This window comes from Carya illinoinensis, chromosome 5 (assembly GCF_018687715.1).
Source record: "Carya illinoinensis cultivar Pawnee chromosome 5, C.illinoinensisPawnee_v1, whole genome shotgun sequence".
NCBI lineage: Eukaryota > Viridiplantae > Streptophyta > Magnoliopsida > Fagales > Juglandaceae > Carya > Carya illinoinensis.
Genome location: NC_056756.1, coordinates 17,005,820 through 17,033,000, shown reverse-complemented (window position 1 = coordinate 17,033,000; position 27,181 = coordinate 17,005,820). Strand labels below are relative to the sequence as shown.

The 27,181-nt window shown below is 38.4% G+C and overlaps 2 protein-coding genes across 2 annotated transcripts; both read right to left on the bottom strand.

Annotated features, from left to right (window-relative positions):
* Positions 1 to 761: 761 nt before the first annotated feature.
* On the bottom strand, positions 762 to 4,241 carry LOC122309870 (probable LRR receptor-like serine/threonine-protein kinase At1g14390). Its single transcript, XM_043123612.1, has 7 exons — positions 2,553 to 4,241; positions 2,253 to 2,389; positions 1,893 to 2,136; positions 1,619 to 1,809; positions 1,469 to 1,515; positions 1,269 to 1,380; positions 762 to 1,142 (listed from the first exon to the last, which is right to left on the bottom strand). Exons 1-7 carry the CDS (start codon positions 3,802 to 3,804, stop codon positions 909 to 911), a joined length of 2,217 nt encoding a protein of 738 aa, XP_042979546.1. The 5' UTR covers positions 3,805 to 4,241; the 3' UTR covers positions 762 to 908.
* A 19,048-nt stretch (positions 4,242 to 23,289) lies between these two features.
* LOC122309353 (polyvinylalcohol dehydrogenase-like) lies at positions 23,290 to 25,513 on the bottom strand. Its single transcript, XM_043122828.1, has 4 exons — positions 25,348 to 25,513; positions 24,767 to 25,209; positions 24,036 to 24,639; positions 23,290 to 23,910 (listed from the first exon to the last, which is right to left on the bottom strand). Exons 1-4 carry the CDS (start codon positions 25,447 to 25,449, stop codon positions 23,452 to 23,454), a joined length of 1,608 nt encoding a protein of 535 aa, XP_042978762.1. The 5' UTR covers positions 25,450 to 25,513; the 3' UTR covers positions 23,290 to 23,451.
* Positions 25,514 to 27,181: the final 1,668 nt, after the last annotated feature.

The window sequence follows — 27,181 nt, the reverse complement described above, 5'->3', positions numbered from 1 at the left end:
TGAGTTTGATTGCGATTGGGATTGTTTGGCTGCTTGCAGGATGTTGAATCTGGATATGATACTCTAGTCTTGTGTGAGGGCTCTGGACTGTGGGTTGGGCAATCTGCCTGCTTGTTTAGTGGGTACGGGCATGGTTGGGGTTGGGGGTGAGATAGTGTTCACCCCGCCCAGGTGGGAGAAGTGGCCTTCCACCCATTTTATTTTGGCATACAGATATAAATACATGCTTGCTCGAGATGTATATTATAGTAAATGCAATTGGCTCTGTCTGTGTTATAGAAAGAATTGAAATATGTGATTTTAAAGGCTTTAGTTTTTCTGATAATGCTGCTTGGATCTTATTTTAAACCAATCATCATTTTCTGGTTGCAGTCATTGCTTTGTGACCCAAATCCAAATTCTCCTGCAAATTCAGAAGCTGCACGGATGTTTAGTGAGAATAAACGCGAATATAATAGAAGAGTACGCGAGATTGTTGAGCAGAGTTGGACTGCTGATTAGTTATTGTAGTGCAGGTGCTATGGAACTTCAAATATATTCCAATGGCCTGTTTAAACAACAATGGGACTCATCCATTGTGTTGTGACTCAACTTGATTACTCAACATGTTTGTGTGTTTGCTACTTCTCTCTGAATTTTTCTTTTATCTCATACACTGCATATTCTGTAGACTTCACATATAAAACTCCTGCTCACTGCGTCTCATTCTTCTACCTTGGGTGGTGTTGTTGTTGGGGGGTGGGGGGTATTATAATATCTGGTCAAACCATAGGAAAATTGGTAGCAAATAATATGGTAACAAATGCAGGGCAAGGGAAGTTCTATTTACAATAATTTTTATGATAAATGAATTGTAGCAGCATGAAATGCCGACAGCCACAGCATTATAATAATCTTCAACTAAAGCACTACATCTGTGTGCTTAGGTTTCCGCTACTGGTCCATCCTTCTTGAACTTGAATTGAGTACTGCAAATTCCAGAGAACGTCTTCTATTGAAGGCCGCTTGCACAAATCCTTGCACAGGCAGTTGAGAGTAATTTCAACCGTGGTCTTTAATGATTGATATGCGAAAGATCCCTGAATGGAGGGATCGGTTGCAGCCCTTAATTTTGATGCTGATTCTGTTAGGCCATCCTCAAGCTGTGAAGGGTGCAAGCAATATGACCAACGAATTCCAGGTTAGCAACGTATGATTGCACCAGCAAAGGATAGTTTTCTCGTCATCTTGAACTACTTGACAAAATAGATGAGTAGTTGTATGAGTACCTGATGCTTTAAGTCAGTCACTTCAATGGCTGATGTGATCCGTTTACCGGTTATAACCTCAAGTAAGATAACACCTAGCTGATAAATATCTTCTTTTTCTGCCGTCTCAGTGCTGCATGTACAGGGCACATGAAGATTATATTGGGCTTGTCAGAGCAGTTGAGGAAACAAGGAAATAAAGGGGAGAAGAGGATTAATACCTGCTGATATGATTGTCTTGTCCAGGGCGAGGGCTGTCTGAACCTACCTGGGAAATTATATCAGCAAAAAATTAACAGGGAAATGGTTGAAATTCAACTTATTTGATAAGCAAAAATGCTACAGATGAAAAGGGCTTATTCTGTTTTAACCTTAAATGGCAAGAAGTTATAGTTACTAATTTTTGCGGTGAGGCTGTCATCCAACAAAACATTGTCGATCTTTAAATTATTACCAAACACGCCAGGTGCAGTCCCTGTGTGCAAGAACTGGACACCTCTCGCGACGCCAATGGTAATTGCCATTCTCTGTGGCCATTTCAGCATCTCCTTTTTTCTCCAGTCTGCCAAAATCAATTTAAAAAGCAGTTCATTGAGAATTTTGAGTTTGTTAAGAAAAGAAAAAATGGTTTTCTGTTGACTTTACCACTAAGATAATCCCCAAGTGATCCATTTGGGACGTATTCGAGAACAATAAAAACAGAGCTAGCTGCATTGGAATGGTCTTGATAACTGACAATGCAGTGTCCAAGGATGCTGACCAAATGCCGATGTCTCATCTGGGATAACACTTCCATGTGCTGCGCCAAGCTTTGAGTCAAGAGCTTTTGGTTCAATTTGAGGCACTTCACCAGGACCACCGAACCATCTCTTAGCCAACCTTTATAGAGCTGCAATAAAGCAAGTACTTTCAGATGGGGAGAGAAGTGAAATAGGGTTCCCTCAATATAGGATATTCCCGATATATATGCTAATCCGACAAACTGTTTGAATCAAATGCTTTTACCTGTCCTTGAGATCCTTCCCCAATCAAATTTGATGGGTCAAAATTATTTGTCAAATCTTCCATCTCCTCCAATGTGAAAACACGATATGGTGGGAGCCCGAGTGCTGCTGCTAACCTCATTGTCTGCGGCAAGCGCCCTATAAAAAACAAAATCGAATTCTTTTCTATTGAAGGAACGAGAAAAATATATAAAAACCACCCTTCAAGGAATTATACAATGGTTCAAAGCACGTAGTTTAAGCAGTATCTGCATCATTCTCGGTATCTTTGACTGAAAAATTAAGCTAAGAAATCCCTTACTTGCATCCACGTTTGATCTTGGGGAGCTACGAATGGACGTTTTGTCGACTACAGATCTGTCAAATTTGTTATCTTTATCTCTCCTCTCACCTGTCCTTCTGACAATGACCAAGATCAGCAGTCCAAGAATTCCAGCAATGGCCACGACACCTCCAATGATAGCGAGTATTAGGCCTAGTTTGATGCTGGACGCCCGCTTCTTACTTTTGATTGGAGGCTTAACGGCCAATGCTTCTTTGTGGCAAAATCTATATGGATGCTGATATTTTGAGTTTCCGCTAGACAAACAGTTCCACGAGTAGAGTACAGTCAGGTTTGAAGGCTTTGATGCCAAGCAGGATGGCAGTTTGCCTGTCAACAGGTTGTGTGAAATGTCTACAAGCTTAAGCTCATCATTGCACGATATATTTATAGGAAGAGTCTCCCTTAGTTGATTTTTGGCCAAACTAAGATTCTGAATCGAAGGCAGAGAGAACAGAAAAGATGGGATTGGTCCAAGAAATTCATTAGAAGAGATGTCAAACTGCCGGAGCTGAGCAAAGTTCCTGACTTTTGAGGGAATCTGAGATCTGAAGGAATTGTTTCTCAGTTTAATACTCACGAGACTGTTGCTTAGTGAGGGAAATCCCGGTCCCAGATGATTGTCACCCAAATTCAGTTCTTGAAGAACTACGAGACTTTTAACATCTGGAACACTCCCACTGAACAAATTATCAGCCAAAACAAGACTTCTCAGATTCTTCAACGAAGCAATTGATGAAGGAAGCTGTCCATAAATAAAGTTGGAGCTAACATTTAGCACTTCAAGTGACCTGAAGCGGTTGATCTTGGATGGTAAAGGACCCCACAGTCCCAAGGAAACAAGTGACAGCACTTGCAAGTTGGAAAGCTTCGTTAGAACAGTGAAGAAAGAATCAATGGAGAATCTTTCAGATAAAGTTTGCTGCGAAACTTTGAATTTCCCCGAAGCAAGTATTGGGCTGTGAGAAGGTGAGCTTTTGTTTCCGACAATAGTTAATTCGGTTGCGCGATTGTTTGAGCAGACAACCCTGAGAGAAGGTGAGGGAGGGAGGTAACAGAAGTTGGTCCAATTTGTCCATCCTTGAAGAGCTGCAGGGTATTCAAGGAGCTCTTGAACTTGGAAAAGAACTCGGGTTTCGCTTGGAATCAGTTGAGCCATAGAAAATGGAGCAAGCACAGCAAGAATTAATACCGGAAACAAGAAATGAAACGAAACCCAGAGATTCTCCATTGCTGAGGCAAATATACATATATAGAACTCGAAGCTTAAGCCTCAAATTCCAGTTCTATACAAAGAAAAAATGATTGGGTTGATCATGCAAATTAACGATATGAAAGAATCATAACATTTCTCCTACAGAAAAATATGTTTTATCACAGAATTTAACAAAACAGAAATGATAGTAGGAAAAACGAGGGAGCAAATAGATCATTGCTTAGTTGTTCATACACTAAGAGGAAAAGGTTTTCATGGGGAAAGTCTGTGGCTGATCGAGAAAGATTTTAAATCGAAAAAATTGGTGAAAAAAAGACAAAACTATGTTCGCGGATCGAAACAGAGATCTGACTGAGTATATATGCACAGAAAATAGAACCAAAACTCATATACGCTGCGGAAACATAAGACTGCCATCGGGGTGACATCAAACCGCACATCGCCGTCGATTTCAAGAATCCAAACCTTTTTTTTTTATGAAGTCAAAAGTCAACCCAGCACTGACTTGAAGTGGCCGAAACAATGCGAGAACGTCGGTGTCGACCACGTTAATTACCGTAGATCCGCGGGTATCACAAAGTCACGTGCCAAAGGGAAGTGAAATCTGTGAAGGACAAGCCTCCTGCATTTATGTTAAAGAAACCCACAAGTGTACGCAAATTGAGATATGACCAGAATGCCCTACGAATGTCCATATCAACCAAGGAACAACGGTCCAGAAGTGGTTGCACGGTTATATAAACAGCCTTGGTGTTTGTGATAACAACTAACAACTAACGCTGTGAAAAAAACAAAAAACATGTGCGATTGTGTCGGTGGGGTGTTAAACGAGGGTATCGATCCAATGATATGAGAGGCTTTTCACACACGTAATTTAGTCATATCTCTAACAAGTAGTCGTTTATATATATTTTATTAATATGATTAATTATATATATCTTTAATATTAAATAATTATTTTAATTAATTATATCAATAAAATATATAATAAATATATAAAAATAACTATATATAATAGAATTTTTAATTATAATATATTATTCACATTATGTGCTTTGCATATGATTGGATATTTTGTTAAAAAATAAAAAAATAAAAAATCATTTGTTAATATGGAGTGACCAGATATACATGATATTATCCGATCTTGAAACACCTGTTTTTGGTTAATTACAAGAGGTAGAATACAAGATAACAAATTATATATATAAAAGATTGTAAACTGATTTAGCGATGGCATTCTATATATGGTCACCAAATAGGCACATGACATGCCTTGAAAACAATTCCAAGTATTGGAATATTTAAATGTATACATGTGACAACGATGACAATTTCCGCTCATAATTTGGGTTGGTGTCATACTTAATTGATCCAAATACCTTTTTTTTTTCTTTTTTTCTTTTTTTTAAGAAAGGGTCAGAGCCACATATTCAAGAGTGGCCCCTCCCCAACTTTATTAAGAGATCCTCACTTTTAACGAAAAAAAACCATGATTACAACTTAAGAAAGAGAAAAACACCATAACCGATCAAAAAAACTACCCAGAACAAGTTCTTAATATAAGATAAGAGCACCCACTCTTATCCAAACGAAAAATGCCCCTAAGTAACCAAGGTAAATCTAAACTCTTATTCCATGTTTTATTAACTTCAGTAGCGCCCAATCGTGCAAAGCCATCAGCCAAAGAATTATTCTCTCTATAAACATGTTTAATCCAAAATGTCATTCCTTTAAGTAGGCTTAACAACTCCTCCCAGTAGTCTTCCAAGTACCAGAGACCACATCTCTTCTTCATTAGCCAATCTATCACAAGCTTCGAATCCATCTCGATATCTATCTTATTTAAACCCAAAAACCTTACAATCCGGATTCCTTAAAGCAGCCCCATAAATTCAGCAAAGTTATTGGTCCAATTGCCAGTGTTTATAGCAAAACCAGAAACGAAATTTCCTTTAAAATCTCTAATCACTCCTCCTGCCCCCGAAATACCCAGATTACCCAATGAGCTGCCATCCACGTTTAGTTTATACCATCCTTCCTGGGGTCTCATCCATTTAACTATCTGTGACGTAAACCGTTTTTGCTTATACTGAATTTGAAAACAACTCAGAATTTTTTCATCCCGTGAGGACCAATTTGCTGATGCCTTAAGGTTCTCCCCTACCAAGGCCAACCAATATACGATCGAACGCCAAATGGATTGGATAGACTCCTGCTGATTTTCCATTCTAGTTGTACATCGTCGACTCCATAATCTCCAGGTGATAATGCTCGGCAACATGCCAATTAATTGGCCACTTTGAGAAGAATTTTTAGCACGCCTATACCAAAACTCCACATTTTCTCTCCATGATTTACCTTCCAAGCACGGCAACTCTAGCTTTATAGAACACATACGCCAAATCTGTTATGCAAAATCTCCAATTGCCAAAACATGGTTCTGGTCTTCATAGCTCCCTTCACTACAACAGTCACATTTTGATGTCAACGAAATTCCTGTTCTGTGCACTCGATCGTCCACTGGAAGACAATTATGTTGAGCTTTCCACATGATAATTGACATTTTTCTTGGTAAGGCAGGGTTCCACAGCCATTTAACCCATGGTAATTTTGGAGCACGTATCCGAATGCAGTCCCATGCAGATTTAGTTGAAAAAGAGCCATGAACCTTAGGAAGCCAAATAAGAATGTCTTTCCCCTGTTTCACTCTTCCCAATTCAGCAATGATCTATTTTGATTTTTCCGCCCCTACCAACTGGTCGAACACTTCCACCTTCCAACCAGTTTCAGTCTTACACTCAGCTAAAGATAAACCTGATGGATCTCTAACTTCATGTTGGTTAGAAAGAGGGCCAGCCGATAACCACTTATCATGCCAGAAAGATAAATTACCATCTCTGACATTCCATTTTGAATACTTTTGCACTGCCGGTAAGTTGTGTAATAAAATCTTCCAGAATTTAGACCCTTTTAATGAATCCACAATAGAAATATGCTTTTGACGTACATATTTGTCAATTGATCCAAATACTTGATACTTGATTGACTATACTTATATCTTATAAGCAGCACAGATTTGATCAGTTATATATGCACATCCACATTATATAAACTCATGACAAAATCAATATCCATGCATAGCCCTTGTAATATCGAATTGATAAGTGATAATGGTTGGTGAAGTTCTTGTTATTTATAATAGTTTTAATGAAATTTCAATTGTATTATTGACTAAACCTTATAAAGCATAGGTTTAGATATGACTCAGACCTCTTAGAGCGTTACAATTACCAATAAAGATAACCAGTAATTCTATATTGCATATATATTGAATTAGAATAATGTTGCAAACTGGCCAATAACATATTTTAAACCAATAAACACATAGCAATAAAAAAGTTTTTAAGTTTTAAAGGTGCAAAATTAATAAAAAATTAATTTTAATTTAATTTGACATAAAGGGGATAAAAATAACAGCCCAGATATACCAGTCCAATCAAAGGGGGCCATTATGAGAAAGAAAGAGGAAAAAGACAAGGGGTGATGAAGACAAAAGGTAAAAGCTAAGGGAGGAAGACAAGTCAGACACGCAAGGGAGAAGTGACATAAAATTGATTTCCCCACTTATCACTAACAGGGTCACAATAAAATGGGTATGAGATCTGAGGGAAAGGGACTCTGGAATTCTAAACGACTATTACAAGAATACCGAAATCATCTTTAATCACATTACGAGAGCTATAGAGAGATATTGTCTACCCCATACTAAAGATGTCTCTAACCTTTATTGTACAGAGAAACACTAGAGCTCTTGAGAGATACTGTCTTCTCCAAACTAATGGGGTCTCCAACCCCCATAGTACATAAAGAAACAAGAGACCATGAGAGAATATAAAATACTCATATTATAATGGATTCTCCCTCTAAACTATGCATAAACATAGGCCCTATGTTGAATCACGTAAATATGTGCGTCCCCATCTTTATTTACATTTCTAGTATTACTTTTCTATTTACTGTAATGGACATACATATGGGCACCATATCAATGCCTCGAACCGCCATTATGGGCTTCACACAATACTGATTGAGGCCCGGGTCATTATCGTGGGTCAGGAATGACTCTTTCTCTCTTGCCTACTTGTTATGCGATTTTTGGCATTAATAATATATATTAAAACTAATTGTAGGTTTTGTGAGTTCAACCGTATTCATCTTATTTCTCAATCATGTTTAATTGGGTCATTCTGTTTTTATTAGAATCCGATAAGGCTAAACTCTAACATTTTAATTATATATATATATATATATATCTTGTGTTCATATTGAATCTATGAATGAAAATATTATCCATAAATATCAAGTCATGTTAGATCAATACCGAATATGGGTTGTTAATTGGGTTTTTTCATATATAATATTATTACAGCTTACAGGCATAATAAAGGCTATATGTGGTAAGGAGGATCTTTCGACACACCACAATGATGAAAAAAAGAGAAAGAAAAAGAAAAATGAGGACCTAAGCCATCAACAAATTATAATAATCCAATTGCATTGAGTTGATTAAACAAAGCCCGCGAGACTACTCCTTAAAAACGCTATGTGAGCATTTCTAGTTTTGGAGTTGATCCTTGTCAATTGGAGTTCATTTTTAGTTGATCGAATCTCCTTGATTTTGGGTTTAAGGGAGAAGAATATTATTGCTTCAAATGTTGTTTATATATGCTAAGAATACAATATAAATAATAAAACCTACTTCTTCTCGTAGATCAACTTAAGTTAAGGGATAAGTGGTTCGAATTCAGGACTTTTATTTTAATATAATAATGTGAAATTACTCACTACAAGAAAAGCTGCTTATTGCCACGAGTTCAGCTTCCACGACACAATATCGTGGCAATCAGTGGTGATTTTGTCACCAGAGTAATCCGTGGGAGCGAAACATGTCATTTACCATGAGATCACAATGGTGACAAATACTTTACTCGCAATAATATTTTTTCCCACGAATTTCATCATTTAATGCCACCATTTTCTTGTAACGGGCAAAAGAATCCAATAATTAATATTCTTCGTGGCTTAAAACTTTTAACGTCAGAATTTAGTAATTTTCCACCAAATAAACATCATTACTATTTTGCACGTGGTGATAGGCACACGAATCCGTGAGTACATGTTATTTGCCACGAGTTGTGTTAGGCTTTTCCCACGAGTTGGTGTTGCCGCAAAACCAAATTAATGAAACTGACTTTATGCGCGATTGGCTTTCCTCTTTGTTTTATTTTGCAGACTTTTGTCATTTCTTACCCAGCCGTTTACCCCCTTTCCCACCCCCGTCCCCCAAACTCGCGATAAGCAAATTGAGAGGATTTGGCCTCCTTTCGTCACAGCCGTAGCTCACCTTCCTCGCCGCTCATTGGATCCCCGGAAGCCCCAACCACCCTGAAGCTCACCGACTCAGGCATTTCCACAAAATTTCCTTACACAGTTTGCCCTAGCCTCCAGAACCCAGTTCATCAGGCCGCATTGTTTCAGTCTCACGGAGCCAAAGAAAGCCACGGTAAGCCTTTTCCAGTCTCCCTTCGTTTTCTTCCTCTATGAAGTGGTATGATTATGTAAAATAAATTATATATATATATATATATATATATGCACACTTACCGTTTCTGGCATTTTGTAAATTTTTATATTTGCTTTAAATCTGTGTAATGTAATTTGTCCTGTGATGGAAGAATGATAGTGTTTATAAATTCCAACATGAAAAATTACTAGGATGCATATATTGCAAATATCCTTCTACTGGTGGGTAACACCTTATTAGCATTAAATAAAAAACAATTCCTTTCAGCTTGAGTGTAGGACAGATTTTCTTAATCAGAGTAGCTACTTTGATTAAGAAAAAAGCCCAGCATGCATTGGGCAATTCTAAAAGTTTCTAGGGCACGTTGTGATGTTAATTGTATTTTGAATTAACAAAGAATTTTGGGGAGGCATATGTAGATTTGCTACTGGACATGGTTTCTCTCTGTTACCATGTTTTGTTGATAGAAATATTTCAGTTGGGAGGTTATTTGGAATGCGTTGGGATAACAGGATTTTGTGAATGAGGTTTTGATAATAAGTGATGGTTATTATAAACTGTAAAATTTATATATTCAACTTTCAAACAGGTTATTCCCATATTCCCATTTCGTCACAAAAAGTAGGTATATATAATACTTGGTTTTGCCACCACTTTGCAGGGATGACAATATTAGCTTGACTATATTTTTCCCATGTTGGAGAATTGATGTGAAAAGATTTAATTGTGCAACAGGACAGATGGATAATAATCAATAGCCACGAGTTTTGACTGGTGTCAAAATGCCTAGTTTCCACCACGGTCACCTTTTCCCACCACCAGTGTGTATGGATGTAGCGTATTCTAGACTAAATTTCTATATGGAATGGAGTTATTTCCAATAACTCCAAGTGGTAGGCACAAGCTATTTTGCCAAACCATAACAGAATGGATAATAATATATTGCCACAAAAACGAATTGTCCGAAATAGAGTTTTGTCATTATAGCATCTAATGGCCAATAATATTTTGCTGAAACATAAGTGAATGGGTAATAATATATTGCCCCCAAAACTAGTTGTCTAAAACAGATTTTTGTCATTATAGTATCCAATGGGGATAAATTGTTCGCCATATTACGTGAGACGATCGTAAACATAGCACATACCTTTTCCGACTACTCCTTTTGACACTAAACATCTATTACCAATCATATCATGTGGTGGAAAAAAGTGAAGTTTCACAATCACAAACCAAGTTGTGATTTAATAGGCACCATGAAGCTGGTCGCAATTATCTAACTGTAACCAGAAGATATAATTACATATATCTTTTTGCCACCATATTATCCATGAAAGGTCTCGTGGGAGATATATATATCCCGACCAACGGTAGGTGTGGGAAAAATAATTTAATTTACCACCGGTAAATAAATCCAAATAGCGTTTGCCACCACACCATACTAATTTTTCCACAAACTGTTTTTGTGGGAAACATCAGTCTTTTTCTACGAAAATTTTTTACCGTGAGAAAAAAATATTCCCCACTTATTATATGCCACCAACCTCCCACGAATATAATTTGGTGAGATAAATGTTATTGCGACTGGATGGTAGCCTTTTCCGACAAATCTCAACCATGGCAAAAAGCTGCTTTTGTTGCAGTGACTATTTGTTCCAAATGCTTAAACCGATAAAAAGTAATAGATTTAATTATTTATATTAAATTCTTAACAATGCATCATGGCCTGATCTTCCATGAAGCTAGGAAAATTTGATCAGGTCGATGCCACATATTTTAGGACCCGATTGAAACTGTGTTATTGTGTTTGTCAGATTAGTGGAGGGTGCATATAGCATCAATGGAACCAACGACATGACCCAATAAATTTTGGTTCGTAAGAAGCAGAAGATAGTACATATATACTCGTGGCACCTTTTAAGAAGTAGATAATATTGCATGGGGTAGAACGACTCATGAACTTAATGGTTAGCATGTGATCAGCCGGGGATCGTGTTGAAGGTTAAGGGATTGGGGGAAAGAAAAGAACGGGCAGTGGAATCCCTGGCTGGTGAAAGAAAGAGTAATCAATCAATCAGATCATCAGGTTAATGGCTCTAATACCATGACAAGCTGGCTTGATACAACTTACAGGTGATCAAAACAAACGAAGCTGCAATAATAGATCAGTCACTACAAGAAAATAAGCTTTTCTCAACGTTTTTCTAATTGCTGCAAATAAAATCGCTATATATGATTCTTATTTACAGCGATTTTTATATCGCTCATGATAATCGTGTTATAATTGAAAGGAATGAGATATTTATTTTATTGCAGCGACTATTGGTATTATAGCGGCAACTATTGGCGCTGCAGATAAAAAATATTTAGCGCAGCGATTTATTACTTCGGGAAAAAGTGAGGCGCCAAACTTCTACTTTACTTTATTTCCCCCCATCACTTTTCCCCCCAAACAGATTCGGCCAAGACACTCCCCAAATCATTCCCCCGACCCATGTTCGGCAAAACCGAATCTCTGGAGCGATTCTCTGCAAATCCCCTGCATTTTCCATCCGTGCAAACGCTCGGCTTGAAGGCCTCACAACACACACACGTCCACGGACTTCTCTTCATTTTCGGAGTTGAATTTTCCCACCCCCTTCTCTGCATTCTCTGCATTTTTGGAGTCTCACGGAGCTCACAAGTCTGCATTTTCTCGGCGGCTTTCCTATAAGTTTGAGCCAGCGAAGACCCTTCAAATAGTTTGGGTGTTCAAGTGCCAGAAAACTTCGGCTGGGAACTCACGGTGTTGGGTTCATTTTGGGGAATCGACCGGCGTATTCTTCTCGGGGACATGTTTTATTAGCAAGGTATAATATTTTCTGAACCCTTAAGTCGCATAAAAGCTCCCCCTTCATGCATGAATTTATGTTATTCGAACCTTGCCTAATTGTTTGCACAATAGATTTCTGGAACTGTCAATCCGATTCCCATCTTCTTCCTTTTGCACCAATGGCTTGTTTTTGTTGTGTACGTGGTGGTCTATTTCATGGGTATGACTCTACCCATTTTTCTGTGACCTATTCTAGCTAAAAATAGAGGCTTTTCTAGGTAAAATGCATGGCCCTTTTCCGTAGCTAGAACATATGGGTGTGAAGGCTGGAAAGTATGGACACAGCAACTCATTTCCTAACTGTGTGTTACATGGAAATGTCCCAATGCTTGTCTGTTCATTGCAGGATGAGTTGAAGGGTGTGTGCAAGGTCTCACAAGGTGGATAAATATATAATATAGGATATGCATACAATGTCATGAATTGCAATTATATATAATCGAGAAATAGCATGATGGTGTAAACCACAATTCGTTGTCCCTTTCAGGTATTTTAGAACTCGAGAAATAGCATCACAATGCTCGTTACCTAGATTTCTAATAAATCTACTTAGCATCCCAATAGCAAATGGAATATCAGGTCTAGCACAATGCATAGCATACATTAGATTATGCAATCACAGTAGAATATTCTAATTTGTATCTATATCTTCTTGTGCTTTCTCTCAATTTAAGACTAGGATCGCATGGAATTAAGACTAATTTTTGGTCTTCATGACCATACTTCTTGATCACTTTCTCAATATAATGAAACTATGTCTAGCACAAACCAATGATTGTCCTCACAATCTTGATTCCAAGAATCATCTCAACCTCTCCCATATCTTTCATGTCAAATATTGAGAAGCTGAAATAATATGCTAACCTTCGGTTGGTGTAGACTTGTGTTAAAAAAGCATTGACCATAGTTTACTTGCAGCTTGTTGTTGGTGTCCAATTAGCAAAAGAAAACATAAATAAGTAGATCTCTAAACTCTTTATTTGCAGCGTTTCATTTTCTAAGAAAATGATATTACCAGCGTTTTTATGGATTATTTGCAGCGTGAGAAAACGCTGTAAATAGTGGAATATCTGCAGCATTTTTAGTTTATCGCTAGATTAATTTATAAGTGAGTATACAATTGCGACTAACATCCGGCGTATCAAAAAACGCTGCAAATAATTATTACCAGCATTTTTTGGGGTTATTTGTGACTATTAGTGGCGCTGGAAAAGACGTATTTTCTTGTAGTGAGTTTTCTCGATCGGTTCAATCCTAGCAGATTGAGGAGTCTGTTGATCTTATATAATTGTGTTGCATACCAATTACAAAATATTGCTCATGACCCTGGATTCTAACAATTCTAAAGATGAAGATGGAATATGAACAAAGAAATATATATTCTATTATGCCTTTGCATGTCATGAGATCGATCGATTGTGTGTGTTGGCATGAAGATTTGGTGGGATATGATCGTGATCTATGTGCTCTTTCTTTTTATGAAAAAGTATTCTGAACATATATATATATATATATATATATTCATATGGGAAATTAAATCATGTCTTTACTTATTTTGAAGATCTAAATTCAAAACTCAAAAATGCATGTATCGCTAGCTTATTCCATCAATTGGTGACATATATATAGAGCTTTTGATCCTAAAGCAAGTGCCTGTGCCATAATATTAAAAGATCGATATGCCAAAACATGATGAGAATCCAAATAGTTTTGACATGACCGTGTAAATTAAGTGCAGAAGAATCTCATAATTTCTTTTCCTCATCTATGTTGATTTGCTTCTGACGGTAATATTGTTCTTCCGTGTCGATGCTGATCTGTTTCTGACGGCACCTGTGGCTGCAAAATGCCTGAAATTCTCTGCATTGCATAAACTACCACCTTTAATATCTAGTCCATAAAATGAACTCTGGCTAATGACATGAAATACGGATCTACGATGCATGCTTGGACAAGTAGAAACGAAAGCAAGAAAAAAGTACTGCAGATAGTGTAATGCACATGATGGAATTAAAACATTATGACGATCGAGTTAAGTTCTGCAAATTCCTGTTTCTTGTACTACGTCTCGATCCATCTCAACAACACTAATACAAAAGTACTCGAACTTTCTGAATTCTCGTTTTAATTTCCTTTAAAATAACTGAGAAGTACTTATTTTCTAAATATTTCTTAATGAGAGTTATAATTAACGATCAGAATCATCAGATGAAACATTACATCAAGCTGTGAATACCGGATCAATTTAAATACTTAGAGAGAAGAAAAGCTCAGGCTTAGAATCTTCTCTATCAAAGAGAAGAAAAGCTCATTCTTAGAATCTTCTCTATCTCTTTTCTTTGCTTTTCTGAATTAAAGCACGTACGACCGATATAGAGAATCGATTGACTCAGTCATGATCATATGGTATAGGAATATATGGTGCCAGTGGCAGAGCTAGAAATTTATTCTAGGAGGGGCAAAATAAAACTAGAACAATATATGAAAAATATTTTTTATTCTGATTTTATAAAAAAGATTTTACCATATATAATAACTTGATAGGAAGATTTACAATAAAAAAATTATGTTTAATACAATTTATATATTAAAAAAATATTTGATATGTCAAGAATAATATATTAAAATAATATAAAGATATTCATACAAATATATTAAATAAAAAAAATACAGAGTGTTTAAAATTATAACTTGCGTTCTTTTAAACAAACAAAATCATCAAGTATTGAATCTAAATTAAAATTCTTAATTATTTCTCTTTCAGTATAGATAATAGAAAGATGTTAGAAATACTACTAATTATAGTTAGAATTTTATTTTTTTATAATAAAAATTATGTATTTTATTTTATATGAGATGCGTTTTATTTATTTCATTTTTATATCAGATTAAATTTTATGGAGGGGTCAAAATAATTTTTAGAGGTGGGACCAATACATGATAATAAATTAATATTATTTTATTAAATCAAAAAAATTAACACATGTATATATATATTCTCACCACTTACCCCGCCCCCCCCTCCGCAACACAATGTCGCTCCGCCACTGTATGGTGCTCCCTTTGTTATATATTCTACGTACGCACGTACACTTGTATTTCATCAATAGGAATAATTAAAAAAGAAACTATTAATACAACAAACCTCAATCATACAGGAAATAATAATAACGAAACTACAGTGGTTTTTGCATGCATTGAAAGAACAGAAAATTGGAGACTAGAGAAATCGTACGTACCCATACAAAAACAATGCAGCGCCCTCTTTAAGTTCACTCTTACAAAGGCAACATATCTTGGAAAGAGATCCAAACTCTGTCTTCTCCGTTTCAGACGATGACAATGAAAATATACTTGGCTGCTGTGAATCCTTCGCCATTGTTAGGGTAATCAATGATTCGGACGTTGGAAACGAGAGTTAAGAAGGGACAGGAAGATTGTGGGTTGGAGGCAAGGTGGTTAGGACTAGGGCGCCGCGGCAAACTTAGATTAACGTTTCATACATATGCTTGGGGTTTATAAAGAGAATACCGTAGGCCTCTAAAAGAAACTTCTGAGCATGTACTGATTGCGGCAAAAAAAGTGTCCAAATTTGGGAGTTGCAAAGTCAGTTCTAACCTTGGCATTTGTAAGTTGACGACCTAATTTTCGACCTCTCCGACGAACGAAAGTATTGTTTGTACTTCTGTTTTTTGTACTTTAATATTTATTTTCCAATTCGATCGTCTTTTTAAAAAGGAAAATCATCATGCTTTTCTTTGTCTGATAGTTTTGTTACTTTATTTTGATCACACGTATATTTTATTTTTAATTTTTTATTTAATAGTATTTAAAGAAGTAATTATTAGTAAATTTGAGTATTTTTTAAAAAAATATTTAAAAATGCTTAAAATATGTTTAAAATAAAAAATAAATAAAAAGTAAAAATGTACCATGAGTACGTTTAGCAATACACGTTGAGTGGTTATTGACAACTATGTATATTTCCATATATTTAACCAACAGAAAATCAGCACCAATATTTAGCTCATTTATCATATGTAATTATTTCAATAATTGTTCATTATAAAGTCTATTTATTTGTAAATCACTACAAAGCAATACAGTAGATTCAACACAAATAATTCTCTCATCTCTTAGTTTTAACATAGTATTAGACTAATCGATCCTTAATAGACATATGGCCACCGACCCCATCCCTCCCGTTGCCTCTCCCTACCTTCTTCACCCATTAGATTCTCGTGGCCTCACCCTCGTCAATGGCCTCCTCACTGGTGACAATTTTTCCAAATGGCAGAAAGCCATGACACAAGCACTCAATGCAAGAAATAAATTAAGCTTCGTTGATGGCACCATCACCCCTCCTCACTAGCCTATTCTCAATGGAACCAAACCAAAGACATGGTCCTTACCTAGATCGTTAACTCCATCAATCTATCCGTTGCAAATTCTCTTGAAAAGCATACTGTTCATTGTGTTGTATGGGTTGATTTGTCTTCCCGTTTCTATCATGGCAACAACGCCCGAATTTATCAACTCAAACGAGTTCTCTCTTCCCTGCAACAAACAACCAACTCAGTCCACAAGTATTATAATCAAATCAAACAACTTTGTGATGAACTTAGTCATCTATAGAGTAGCATTGATCTCAAGGATCTGCAACAACAGGTTGAAGATGAGCGAGTTTTTCAATTTCTCCTTGGCCTCAACGATTATTTTGCACCTCTTCGAACACAAATTTGGCAATGGATCCCCTCCCCTCTGTCAACAAAGTTTTCTCCATTCTCTTCCAAGAGGAACAACAACGGCTGCTTCATCTTCGCACCACTCCATTCGAAAGTTTAGCATTAGTCGTTCATCCCCCTAGCCGGCCCTAATCCACCTTCAAATGCATTGTATGCAGCAAGGATGGTCATTCCCGCGATTGGTGTTGGAAAGTCGTGGGCTGCCCACCTGATCGCGATCCATGCCCCAAGCTGTAGAGCTCGATTCTTGGTCAACCTCCATTGTCGGCAAATCAGGCTACCGCCACCCACTCGGTGTCTAATCTCGTCCTTGGCCTCTCACTAGACCTCTACTAGAAACTCATCTCCTTGCTAGCACCAACGCCTTCACCTCCTTCGCCCTCTACTGCCCATTTTGTCAGTAACACTTTCTACCCTCCTTCCTCTATTTTTCCCTTCAATTGGGACCACCATTGGGTGGTGGATAGTGATGCCAACCACCATATTTCTCACTAGAAATCTTGCTTCCATGACTTACAAAAACTAGACATCAATCACCTTGTGCGGCTGCCCAATGGCCATGAAGTCCCAGCCAAAGGCATCGAGACGTGCATCCTTTCTCCCCTTCTCACCCTCTCAAATGTCTATTATATCCCCGCTTTCTCTTTTAATCTCTTATCCATTTCCCAACTCACCCTCCAAACTTCTTGTGTTATTTTATTTTCTTCTAACACTTGTCTATTTCAAAACCCACAATTGATGAGGCCGATTGGAGCGGGTGATCTTTCCAATGGACTCTATGTGTATCGTCTTGAGCCTCCTCTTGCATTCGCTGCACCCACCGTCATTAATAAGCTTCTATGGCATCAACGTCTAGGTCATTATTATAGTTTTATTATTTCCAGTCTTTTTAATTCTCCTTATATTATTTCTGATTGCGACATTTGTGCTCGTCCTAAGCACACTAAATTGTCTTTTTCTCATTCTCCTATTAAAAGTATTTCTCCTTTTAATTGTATTCTTTGTGATATTTGGGGTGGTAATCATGCTTCTTCTTTAGGTAGGACCCATTATTTTCTCACAATTGTCGATGATTTTTCTTGCACTACTTGGATCTATCTCATGCATTTTAAATCCAAAGCCTATACTCACATAACACATTTTTTCTCCATTGTTCAAAATCAGTTTAACACCATCGTTGAAATCATTCGCACTGATAATGGACAAAAATTTTTATCTCATCAATTTCAAAATTACCTCAAGGATCACAGCATAATTAATGAACATACATATATTGAAACTCCTCAACAAAATGGTGTTGCAGAGCATAAACACTAGCACTTTTTAAATTTTGCTCGACGCCTTCGCTTCCAAGCCCACCCATCTTTAAAGGTTTGGGGTGATTGTATTCTCACTGCTACATATCTCATCAATTGTACTCCTAGTCGCATTCTCCAAAATAAATCACATTTTGAAACTCTTTTTGACAAACCACCCAATTATGAGCACCTTCGTGTGTTTGTGTGTCTTTGCTATGCTCAAACTCTATGTGCGCATTGTGACAAATTTTCTCTACGTGCTACCAAATGTGTGTTTCTTGGCTATCCCAATACTCATAAAGTCTACAAGCTCTACAACCTTGACACTCAATCTATTTTCTATTCTTGTGATGCCACATTCCATGAGTAACAATTCCCTTTACAACATATTTCTGACTCTTCTTCCCTCTCCACTCTCATCATTACTCTTCCCGTTCCTGAACCTATAGTGTCTTCTCCTCCTTCCTTTGATTCCCCTGCCACCTCATCTTCTCCATCTCCGTCACCTTCCTCTTCTCCATCCTCACCTGTTCCTTGTCCTCGTTGCACCATTACTCACCCCGCATATCTTCATGACTATATATGTCCACCTTACCTATGGAGCCCACGACATCCTCACCTGCTCCAGTACTAGTCTTTGGTATTGCTCACCCTTTATATGCTTTTCTTTCATATGCTTGTTTTTCTTCCTCCCATATTTCTTATTTAAATGCTCTCACCACTTGTATTAATCACACCTATTATTCAGAGGCTATTCGTCACTTCCATTGGCATGAGGCCATGTCTTTTGAACTTCGTGCCTTAGAGGATAATTTGACTTGGACTCTCAAGCCCCTCCCTCTTGGTAAGAAACCCATTGGTAGCAAATGAGTTTTTAAAACTAAACTTAAGGCTGATGGTTCCATCAAGAGGTACAAAACTCGTCTTGTTGCCAATGGCTATATTCAAGTTGAATGTCTTGATTATCATGAGACCTTTGCACTGGCTGCAAAAATGACCACTGTACGGTGCTTGTTAGCAGTGGCTACCTCCAAACATTGAATCATTTATCAACTCAATGTCATCAATGCCTTCTTGCACAGTCATCTTGATGAAGAAATCTACATAAATCCAGTACCCGGCCATTGCCCTAAGGGGGAGACCCATGTCTGTCGCTATGAAAATCCCTTTATAGCCTCAAACAAGCCTCCCGGAACTAGTTTTTTAAACTAACCAATGTGCTTCTTGATGCAGGTTTTCATCAATCTCAGGCCGACCATACTTTGTTCACTTTTGTCACCTGCAACAGCATTACTCTTGTTCTTATTTATGTTGGTGATATTTTAGTCACTGGTAATGACATCTCTCAGATCGAGTTTTTCAAAAGAGTTCTCTCCACTCATTTCAAGACCAAAGACCTTGATTTTCTAAAGTATTTTCATGGACTTGAAGTTGCTTAGTCTCCTAACGGCATCTTCCTTAATTAGTGCAAATATGCTCTTAACATACTTTCTAACAGGGGACAGCTTGGGCTCGGATTGCTTCTTTTCTTGTGGAACAACACTTGAAGCTCAGTACTCAAGATGGTGATTTACTTTCTAATCCTTGCTCCTCATATTGTCTCGTTGGTCGTCTCATCTATCTGACCACTACCGGACTTGACATTGTTTATGTGGTCAACATCTTTAGTTAGTTCATGCATGCTTCTCAGGTTCCTCACATGACTATCGCTATTTGGGTTCTCCGCTACATAAAAGGTAGCCCCGGCCAAGGCCTCTTCTTTTCTTCCTCTAACAGTCTGCATGTCACAACCTATATTGATTCTGATTGGGCCAGTTGTCCCACCACTCATCGTTCCACTACCAACTACTTTATTTAGATAGGCACTAGTCCGATCTCCTGGCATACTAAGAAACAGACTATCATGGCGCGCTTTTCTGCTAAAGCAGAATATCGAGCTATGGTCGTCACCACCTACGAGCTCACCTGGCTCAAAAAGCTTGTCACTGATTTTGGTATTTCTAATCTTGAACCATTCACCTTATATTGTGATAATCAATTTGGTCTCTACATTGCTCACAATTCTATATTTCATGAGCGCACCAAATACATTGAGATTGATTGTCACATTATTCGTGATAAGATTCATTCAAACCTTAAAGCTGTTCACACCTCTTCACATGATCAAGTTTCCGATATCTTCACCAAAGCTTTAGGTCAGGATCTTTTCATCATTTTTCACGCAAGTTGGGCATTACGGATCTCTATATACCAACTTGAGGAGGAGTATTGACAGCTATGTATATTTCCATATGTTTATTTCCACATGTATATTTCCATATATTTAGCCTTCAAGAAATCGGCACCAATTAGCTCATTTGGCATATGTAATTATTTCCATACTCGTTCATTGTAAAGTCTATTTATTTGTAAATCACTATAAAGTAATACAGTTGATTCAACACAAATAATTATTTCCTCTCTTAGTTTTAACAGTGGTTGATCGAGTAGCATTAATGCCGTTTTCTTTCTCGAATATAGTAATTATTTATGGGTGAGTGATTTCTACCACTCACCGCTAGCTGCACAATATATGATTTCATGGTGGAGGTCGTGTTAAACACAAAATATAAATTATTAAATCCATCTTTTTCCATCTATTTAAATTTTTAAGATAATTGATGATCATTTCACATAGTATCATAATAGAAATCTTAAATTTGAATACTGAATTAAATATTCTAGTATATATTGGATTATTTAATTAAATTTTTGTAACAAGCAAATATATATTTTCCACAGGAATGCCTAACTAGCTAGCTTCCTTGTGCTAAAGTACTAAATGACGCTTGGCACGTGCTGATCTCCTTCCGTAATCTGTTGATCGGAAGAGAATGCCTTCCTAAGCCTTACTGACAGAAGGTCCACCATTTCGGACATCCGGTTTCCAAAGCACTTGATATACTGATCACGAATGGTTTAGCCTAGCAAGCTAGCTAGCAGGAGTTCACAGGAATGACGTTTTTAACTTCTGGATCTCCAATCCAATATTACTTGGCCGGTAGCAAACATGATCCCAATTGAGCAACTTTGGCTCCTGTTTTAGTCAAGTTTCTGTTTTTCCATAGAAAAGCTCTTAGCTAGGATATTCCACTCGATCTATTTTATTTAATTTGCTTAAAAGTAATGCTAACTCTTTGTCATAAATCTTGTCTGCATGCATCTGAGTTCTGTTATCTCAAGTCACATGACATGTCATTAAATAGCATGGTGATCATGTGCTATATCTTAATTGGTTTGTTTATCAACCATTTAAATATCATCTGCTTGAAATTAGCATATCATTAAGAGAATACCTTAGAGCCGGTCGGGCTTATAAGAGCTTAAAAACAACCTACCAATCCTGTGATGCCACGTATGAGGCAAATCTATTTAACTGTGTGACCGAGATGCATACAATAAAAAAGTGAAAGAGCCTTTTTAGTTTCTGTTACCCTCTTCGCCGCCCCCCCCCCCCCTTTTTTCTCCTTCTCTCTTCTATGTGACCTAACCCCCAAAACAAAATAAATCAGAGCCCCTCGCAGCCCACCCCCTTCTGTGACGGCCTCCCCATTAAGCGACGGTGGTGGTGAAACGACCGCTACTCTCGGCCCCGCGAGCTCTCATCTTATTTCGCGACGAAATTACATTTTAAATCCCCAATTTGTTCCATCGCCCACCTACAGATTATTGGTTTGGCCCAATTTGCTGCATCTTTGTTCTCCCTGTTGAGTCATGAAACATATCTAAAAGCTTTGCAGCAAGAGTGATTGGACTCTGAGAAAATCTGTAAGAAAAATCATCTGAGCGACAAAGTTGTAAAGAAAAGCAAAAGAGGGACAGAGAGAGATGCTTGACGTACGGCGTGCGGTGTATCTTTGAGATTTCGCCTGGGTTTGTTTCAAATCTGGGTTTGTTCAAAATTTTTGAGATTTTTGGTTATTCTTTGTATCTTTGCATCTGGTTTTGTTTGCCCGACTAGCGTAAATCTGTTTGGGTAAATCAGTTTATGCCTTTGACATCTCTCTCTCTCTCTCTCTCTCTCTCTCTCTCTCTCTCTCTCTCTCTCTCTCTCTCTCTCTCGTCCCTCACCAGTTGGATTCTGAAACTAGTTTTCTCAAGATTTCAAATAGTGTAAATCAACTGAACTGGGACTCGTAAGAACATGATTTTAGCATATCACAATCACATCTCAATTTAATTATCCGGGTGGGTTGGGTGTTTATTAAAACATGAGAAATAGTTCAAAAGAAGCCATGGGCGATGGATTCGTGGGGTGAAATCGGCCTGGGTGAGTGAACGACTGAGATGGTGGGCAATACTCGGCGTCGGAATGGTGGTGGTGGACTGGTGGAGGTGGATGCTGGTAGTGGAAGTCTAGTCGGCGTGAAACTACAGTCGACATAAATCAAAACGTGAAGCTTCTCCTTAGTTTTCCCTCTACGTTCTCTCTGGCCTTTTCTATCACATGTGAACGAGTGTAGGGTGATTTTGGTGTAATTTCTGAGGTGGCATAATGTCAATGGAAGGTTGTTATTAGGTGAAAATTGGCCCGACCGCTTAGAAGCGGCTCTGTATCATTAAATATGGGTGGGCATGATGGAGATTAGGATGAAGAAGCGTATTATCTGGCCAAACGAGAAATTAAAAGACTTCGTAGCAGTCTAGTACTCGATCGCCTATATGAAAGAGTAGCTAGTCCGACTGATCTGAGCCATCGTTAATGTGATCTAAAATATCGTCACATGATCCTGTCTTGGAGCCTGGAGGCAGGCTGACAATCAACGCTTATTGTTAATCATGTTATAATCAGCGAAAAACGTACGGAAACTTCCCTTGCTCAAATATTGCATTCGACTCTGTTATAAGCTGGCCAGTTAATTCTCATCTCGACGTTGACAAGGTGATCTCACAGACAGCATTTCACGCGTACAGCTTCCATTTGTTTATAAAAATAAACTAATTAATTATATATATATATATATATAGCCATAACTTTATTTTAATCAGGTCGACCGATCCACATATAATATATGTATCTCAACATGATGAAATGTGATCACTTAAATCTTGAGGTTTATATATATTATTCTTAATTTGCATTTAAGTTACTGTCTTATTTATTAAGGATCGATGGGTCTCTCACTGAACGCAGAAAGCAAAGAGTGAAGTTCCGGTAGTCCATGTGGGGTGGAATCGTGCCAGGCCAATTGAATATCCACTCCCAATATAAGCACATCCGTAACTCACTGCAGCACCCCCGAAGACAGTAGCACCCGTATTATTTGACCACAGGATTTTCCCAGTTTTTGCATCCATCGCATATACCGGACCGTTTGGAGCTACAGACCCAGCAAATAGAACTCCATTCGCTAGCGTGACAGGTCCATTGGCAGTCTCATTACTTGGGTTCGCCGTCGACCACAATATTTCTCCAGAATTCGCATCAAGAGCCACCCATGCGCCGGCCGTCGTTGTCTGGTTTGATGGTTGGAGAGTGAAGAGTGTTCTGTTGCTGTTGGCTATGTTTGTGTACACAGTTTTGTCATCTGTTGCTGCACCCCAATACCCTCCTCCTTCCAATCCACCCGGTCCAGCCAACTGCAAAATTCGCGATCACCTTTAGATCAGTTTAGATCTATATAACTGAAAGTTAATCGTTCTACACATTTGCTACAATGTAAAACAGCGAACTTTAAGATCCACTACTTCGATTAGAATCATACCTTAAACCAGACTATGTTGCCATTATCGCGGTCTAGAGCCCATGCAAACCCGCTTTTCTGCACGGCAACCGCTACGTCACGTTTCGTTCCATTAGCATTTATGCTAAGCAGCATGGGAGCCGCGCTAAAGTCGGCATCTAAGTTAGGCCCTGGTGGACAATCAGGGTTATTAGGGGTTAGACATGCAAAATAGAATACGTCATAGCCCCCAAGTTGCCGTGACCAAACGATCCTCCCGGAATCCAAATCCAATGCCAAAATTGAATTGTAATGGATATCGTCCCCAATGCACTGATCAGGTTGAGTAGGTTTTGTTGTCTGATTGTTCTGCTTCGCTTGACACTCTGCCACCTCGGGTGGAGTTGTGTAAAGTTGCCCCGTTCCTACATAAACATGTTTCCTCTTTATGTCGATGGAAGGGCTGCTTCCCCATATAGCAGCACCTGAATAACCTCCTAATTTCCCACCGTTATCGGGAAGCATGTAGGTCCGCCAAACGACTCGACCGGTTTTAATATCAAGCTTCGCCAAGCTGCCTCTGAATGTGCAACATTGATTTGCCGGTAATCCTACTTCCAGTGATGAGACCCCAACATAGAATGCCCTGAACAAAAGAACTAATGAAATGAAAGCTATTTAAATCCAATGTTATTGAAGGTTATTATTTATAAATATGAATGTAAATAATTATTAATATATTTCAATTGTTTGAGTACTAGCTAGCTAGGTACCCCATGTGAGCTGTGCCAGACATGGTGATCTGTGATCGAGGACTCGAATCAAGTTGGGTCAACCAAAGGCGCCTCCCATTTGATCGATCCAGAGCAACCACAACAGCCGGTCCATAAATTCCAACAATCAAGAGGTTACCATATATCGTCGGCGTCGATCTCGATACGGTTACGTTTACTACGATTCCGGTGCCCCTCAGTCCGGTTAATTCAGTAAGGTTCTGCCTCCATATCAATGCACCATTGAAAGCATTAACAGCGTACAAATATCCATTCCACGATGGGAAATAGACCGCACCATTGGCCACTGAGGGTGTCGCAGATATGTCTTTACCAGCAAAGAATTTCCATTTCAGCCGCATTTTTGACATTTTCATCGGGTTGATCAGAACTTCTTCATATGCGTACCTCCGATTTCTAAGATCTCCCCCGTGGTTGAGCCACTGAAACAATATAAAAATATATCAAAACCCTTAGCTTCATTAATAGATTTAATTGCATGAGAATACGTGAAAAAAAAAAACGAAAAAATCCTTCAAAAACATTATATAAATGGATGATGGAAGAAAAGCGATGCTCACGACTGCGACCGTGTTCTCCACTAGTGTAAATGAACATAATACTATCATAAAAAGGCTACAAATGATGCGGTGATCATTATGGGCTCGAATATTGAAAGCCATGACTATATGTAGAAATGCTAATGTTTAACCTGCATGCAAAGGTGATGGATGGAGATCAAGTTATGTGACTATCTATCTTAATTTATAGTACTTTCAGCAAATTGTGGAGAGATGTCGGTTGATGAAGATGATCAGTTTTGTGTGGCAAAAGCCACAGCTAGCTAGCTAGCACATTATTCCGAAGGTTGGTTTCACGCTTACTGTGCAACCTTCTCGACAAAGTCCATGCAGCGTTTTACATGTAGTATTGCTGCTATTGCATCGAGTCACAGACGGTTATTTTGGCACTTTCCTAGAAGCTAGCAATAAATTAAATGCGCTTGTGGGCGGACTTCTTTGCCTTTCTTTATTTATTATTCTTTTTATGGCGGGGTTGGTTTTCTAATTCTACTAGTAACCTCAACGCGTGGGAAAGCCAGCTGACATTTCCCAAATGCTGATTGTCGAGCCTCCATTTGCCCGGTGATAGAGTGGTCCGACTTTTTAAAACAGGGGAAGATAAGATAAGAATAGCCCATTTAAATATATATATATTTTTTTAATAATATCTTGCCGATAAAATCTCTTCTTAAAAACTTCCTCCCCATCAATAAGGATTTGATCATTTTGATGAAATCAATCCAAGTGTAAGTGTGAGCGTGAAATGAGTTTGGGTTTGCAGCCACCAACTCATTCTCACCCACCACCACCTACCATAGTTAGGCCACCCACCCTCTCCCAAGTCAAAAGAAGCTGCAACAGGTAGGCTGCTCTTCTCCTATAAATAGAAGAGACCTCTGATGATAAATGTAGTGGGTGAAGAGAAAAAGAGGAACGTGAGAGAGAAATAGAATTTGTAGAGTATTTTGTAAATCTCATATAAATTCTATAAAAGAGACTCCAGTGGATGTAAGCAATTTGTTGAACCACTTTAAAATTGTTTTGTGTGATTTTCGGACAGGCCGGAGGCACAACAATTGGTATCAGAGCTCTGGTTCGAGCTGTCCGAAAATTTAAGTTGCTCAAAATCAATTTTTGAAAACTCCAGGGTGTTCCTTGCGTCGAGACGAATCCGTTGCCGCAAACGGAATCGAAAACGGAGGTCGTAGTAGCCCACACGCGCCCTTAGAAGGTTCGCACGTGCACTGCTGTCATCCACGAGCCCCCACGCGCGTCAGAGGAGGAAGACGACTGAGCCACACGCGCCCTCACATGCGTCAGAGGTTGAAGATGCGTGACGGACACGCGCCTCACGCGCCCGCACGCGCCCTACAGAGTTTCGGCGCGTGAAAGACACGCTCCTCACGCGCTCCCCATGCGCACACAGTACTGTGGCGCGTGTAATCCACGCGCCTACTCGCCGCCCACGCGCCAGACAGATCACAACCGTCCATTTTTCAGATCCAATTTCAGCTTGATCTAAGCCATTCGGAGTCCGATTTCAACAATCAAATAGTGCTTTCCTACTATTTGGATAGTTCCAGACTCATCCGTACAGTTAGAATTTTGAAATTTTGAGTCTAAATTTTTTAAATTCAAATGGAAGGATCTGGAAGAGACAGGAGCTCTGAACATGCCAGTAGCTCGGGACGTCGGTCCACTGTGTCAAATGCCAAGTTTGAAGTTGAAAAGTTCGATGGAACAAGCAGCTTCGGCATGTGGCAATGTGAAGTCATGGACGTGTTGATCCAACAAGAGTTGGATATTGCGTTGGGAGGAAAGCCAGATGATATGACTAATCAGGGTTGGAAGA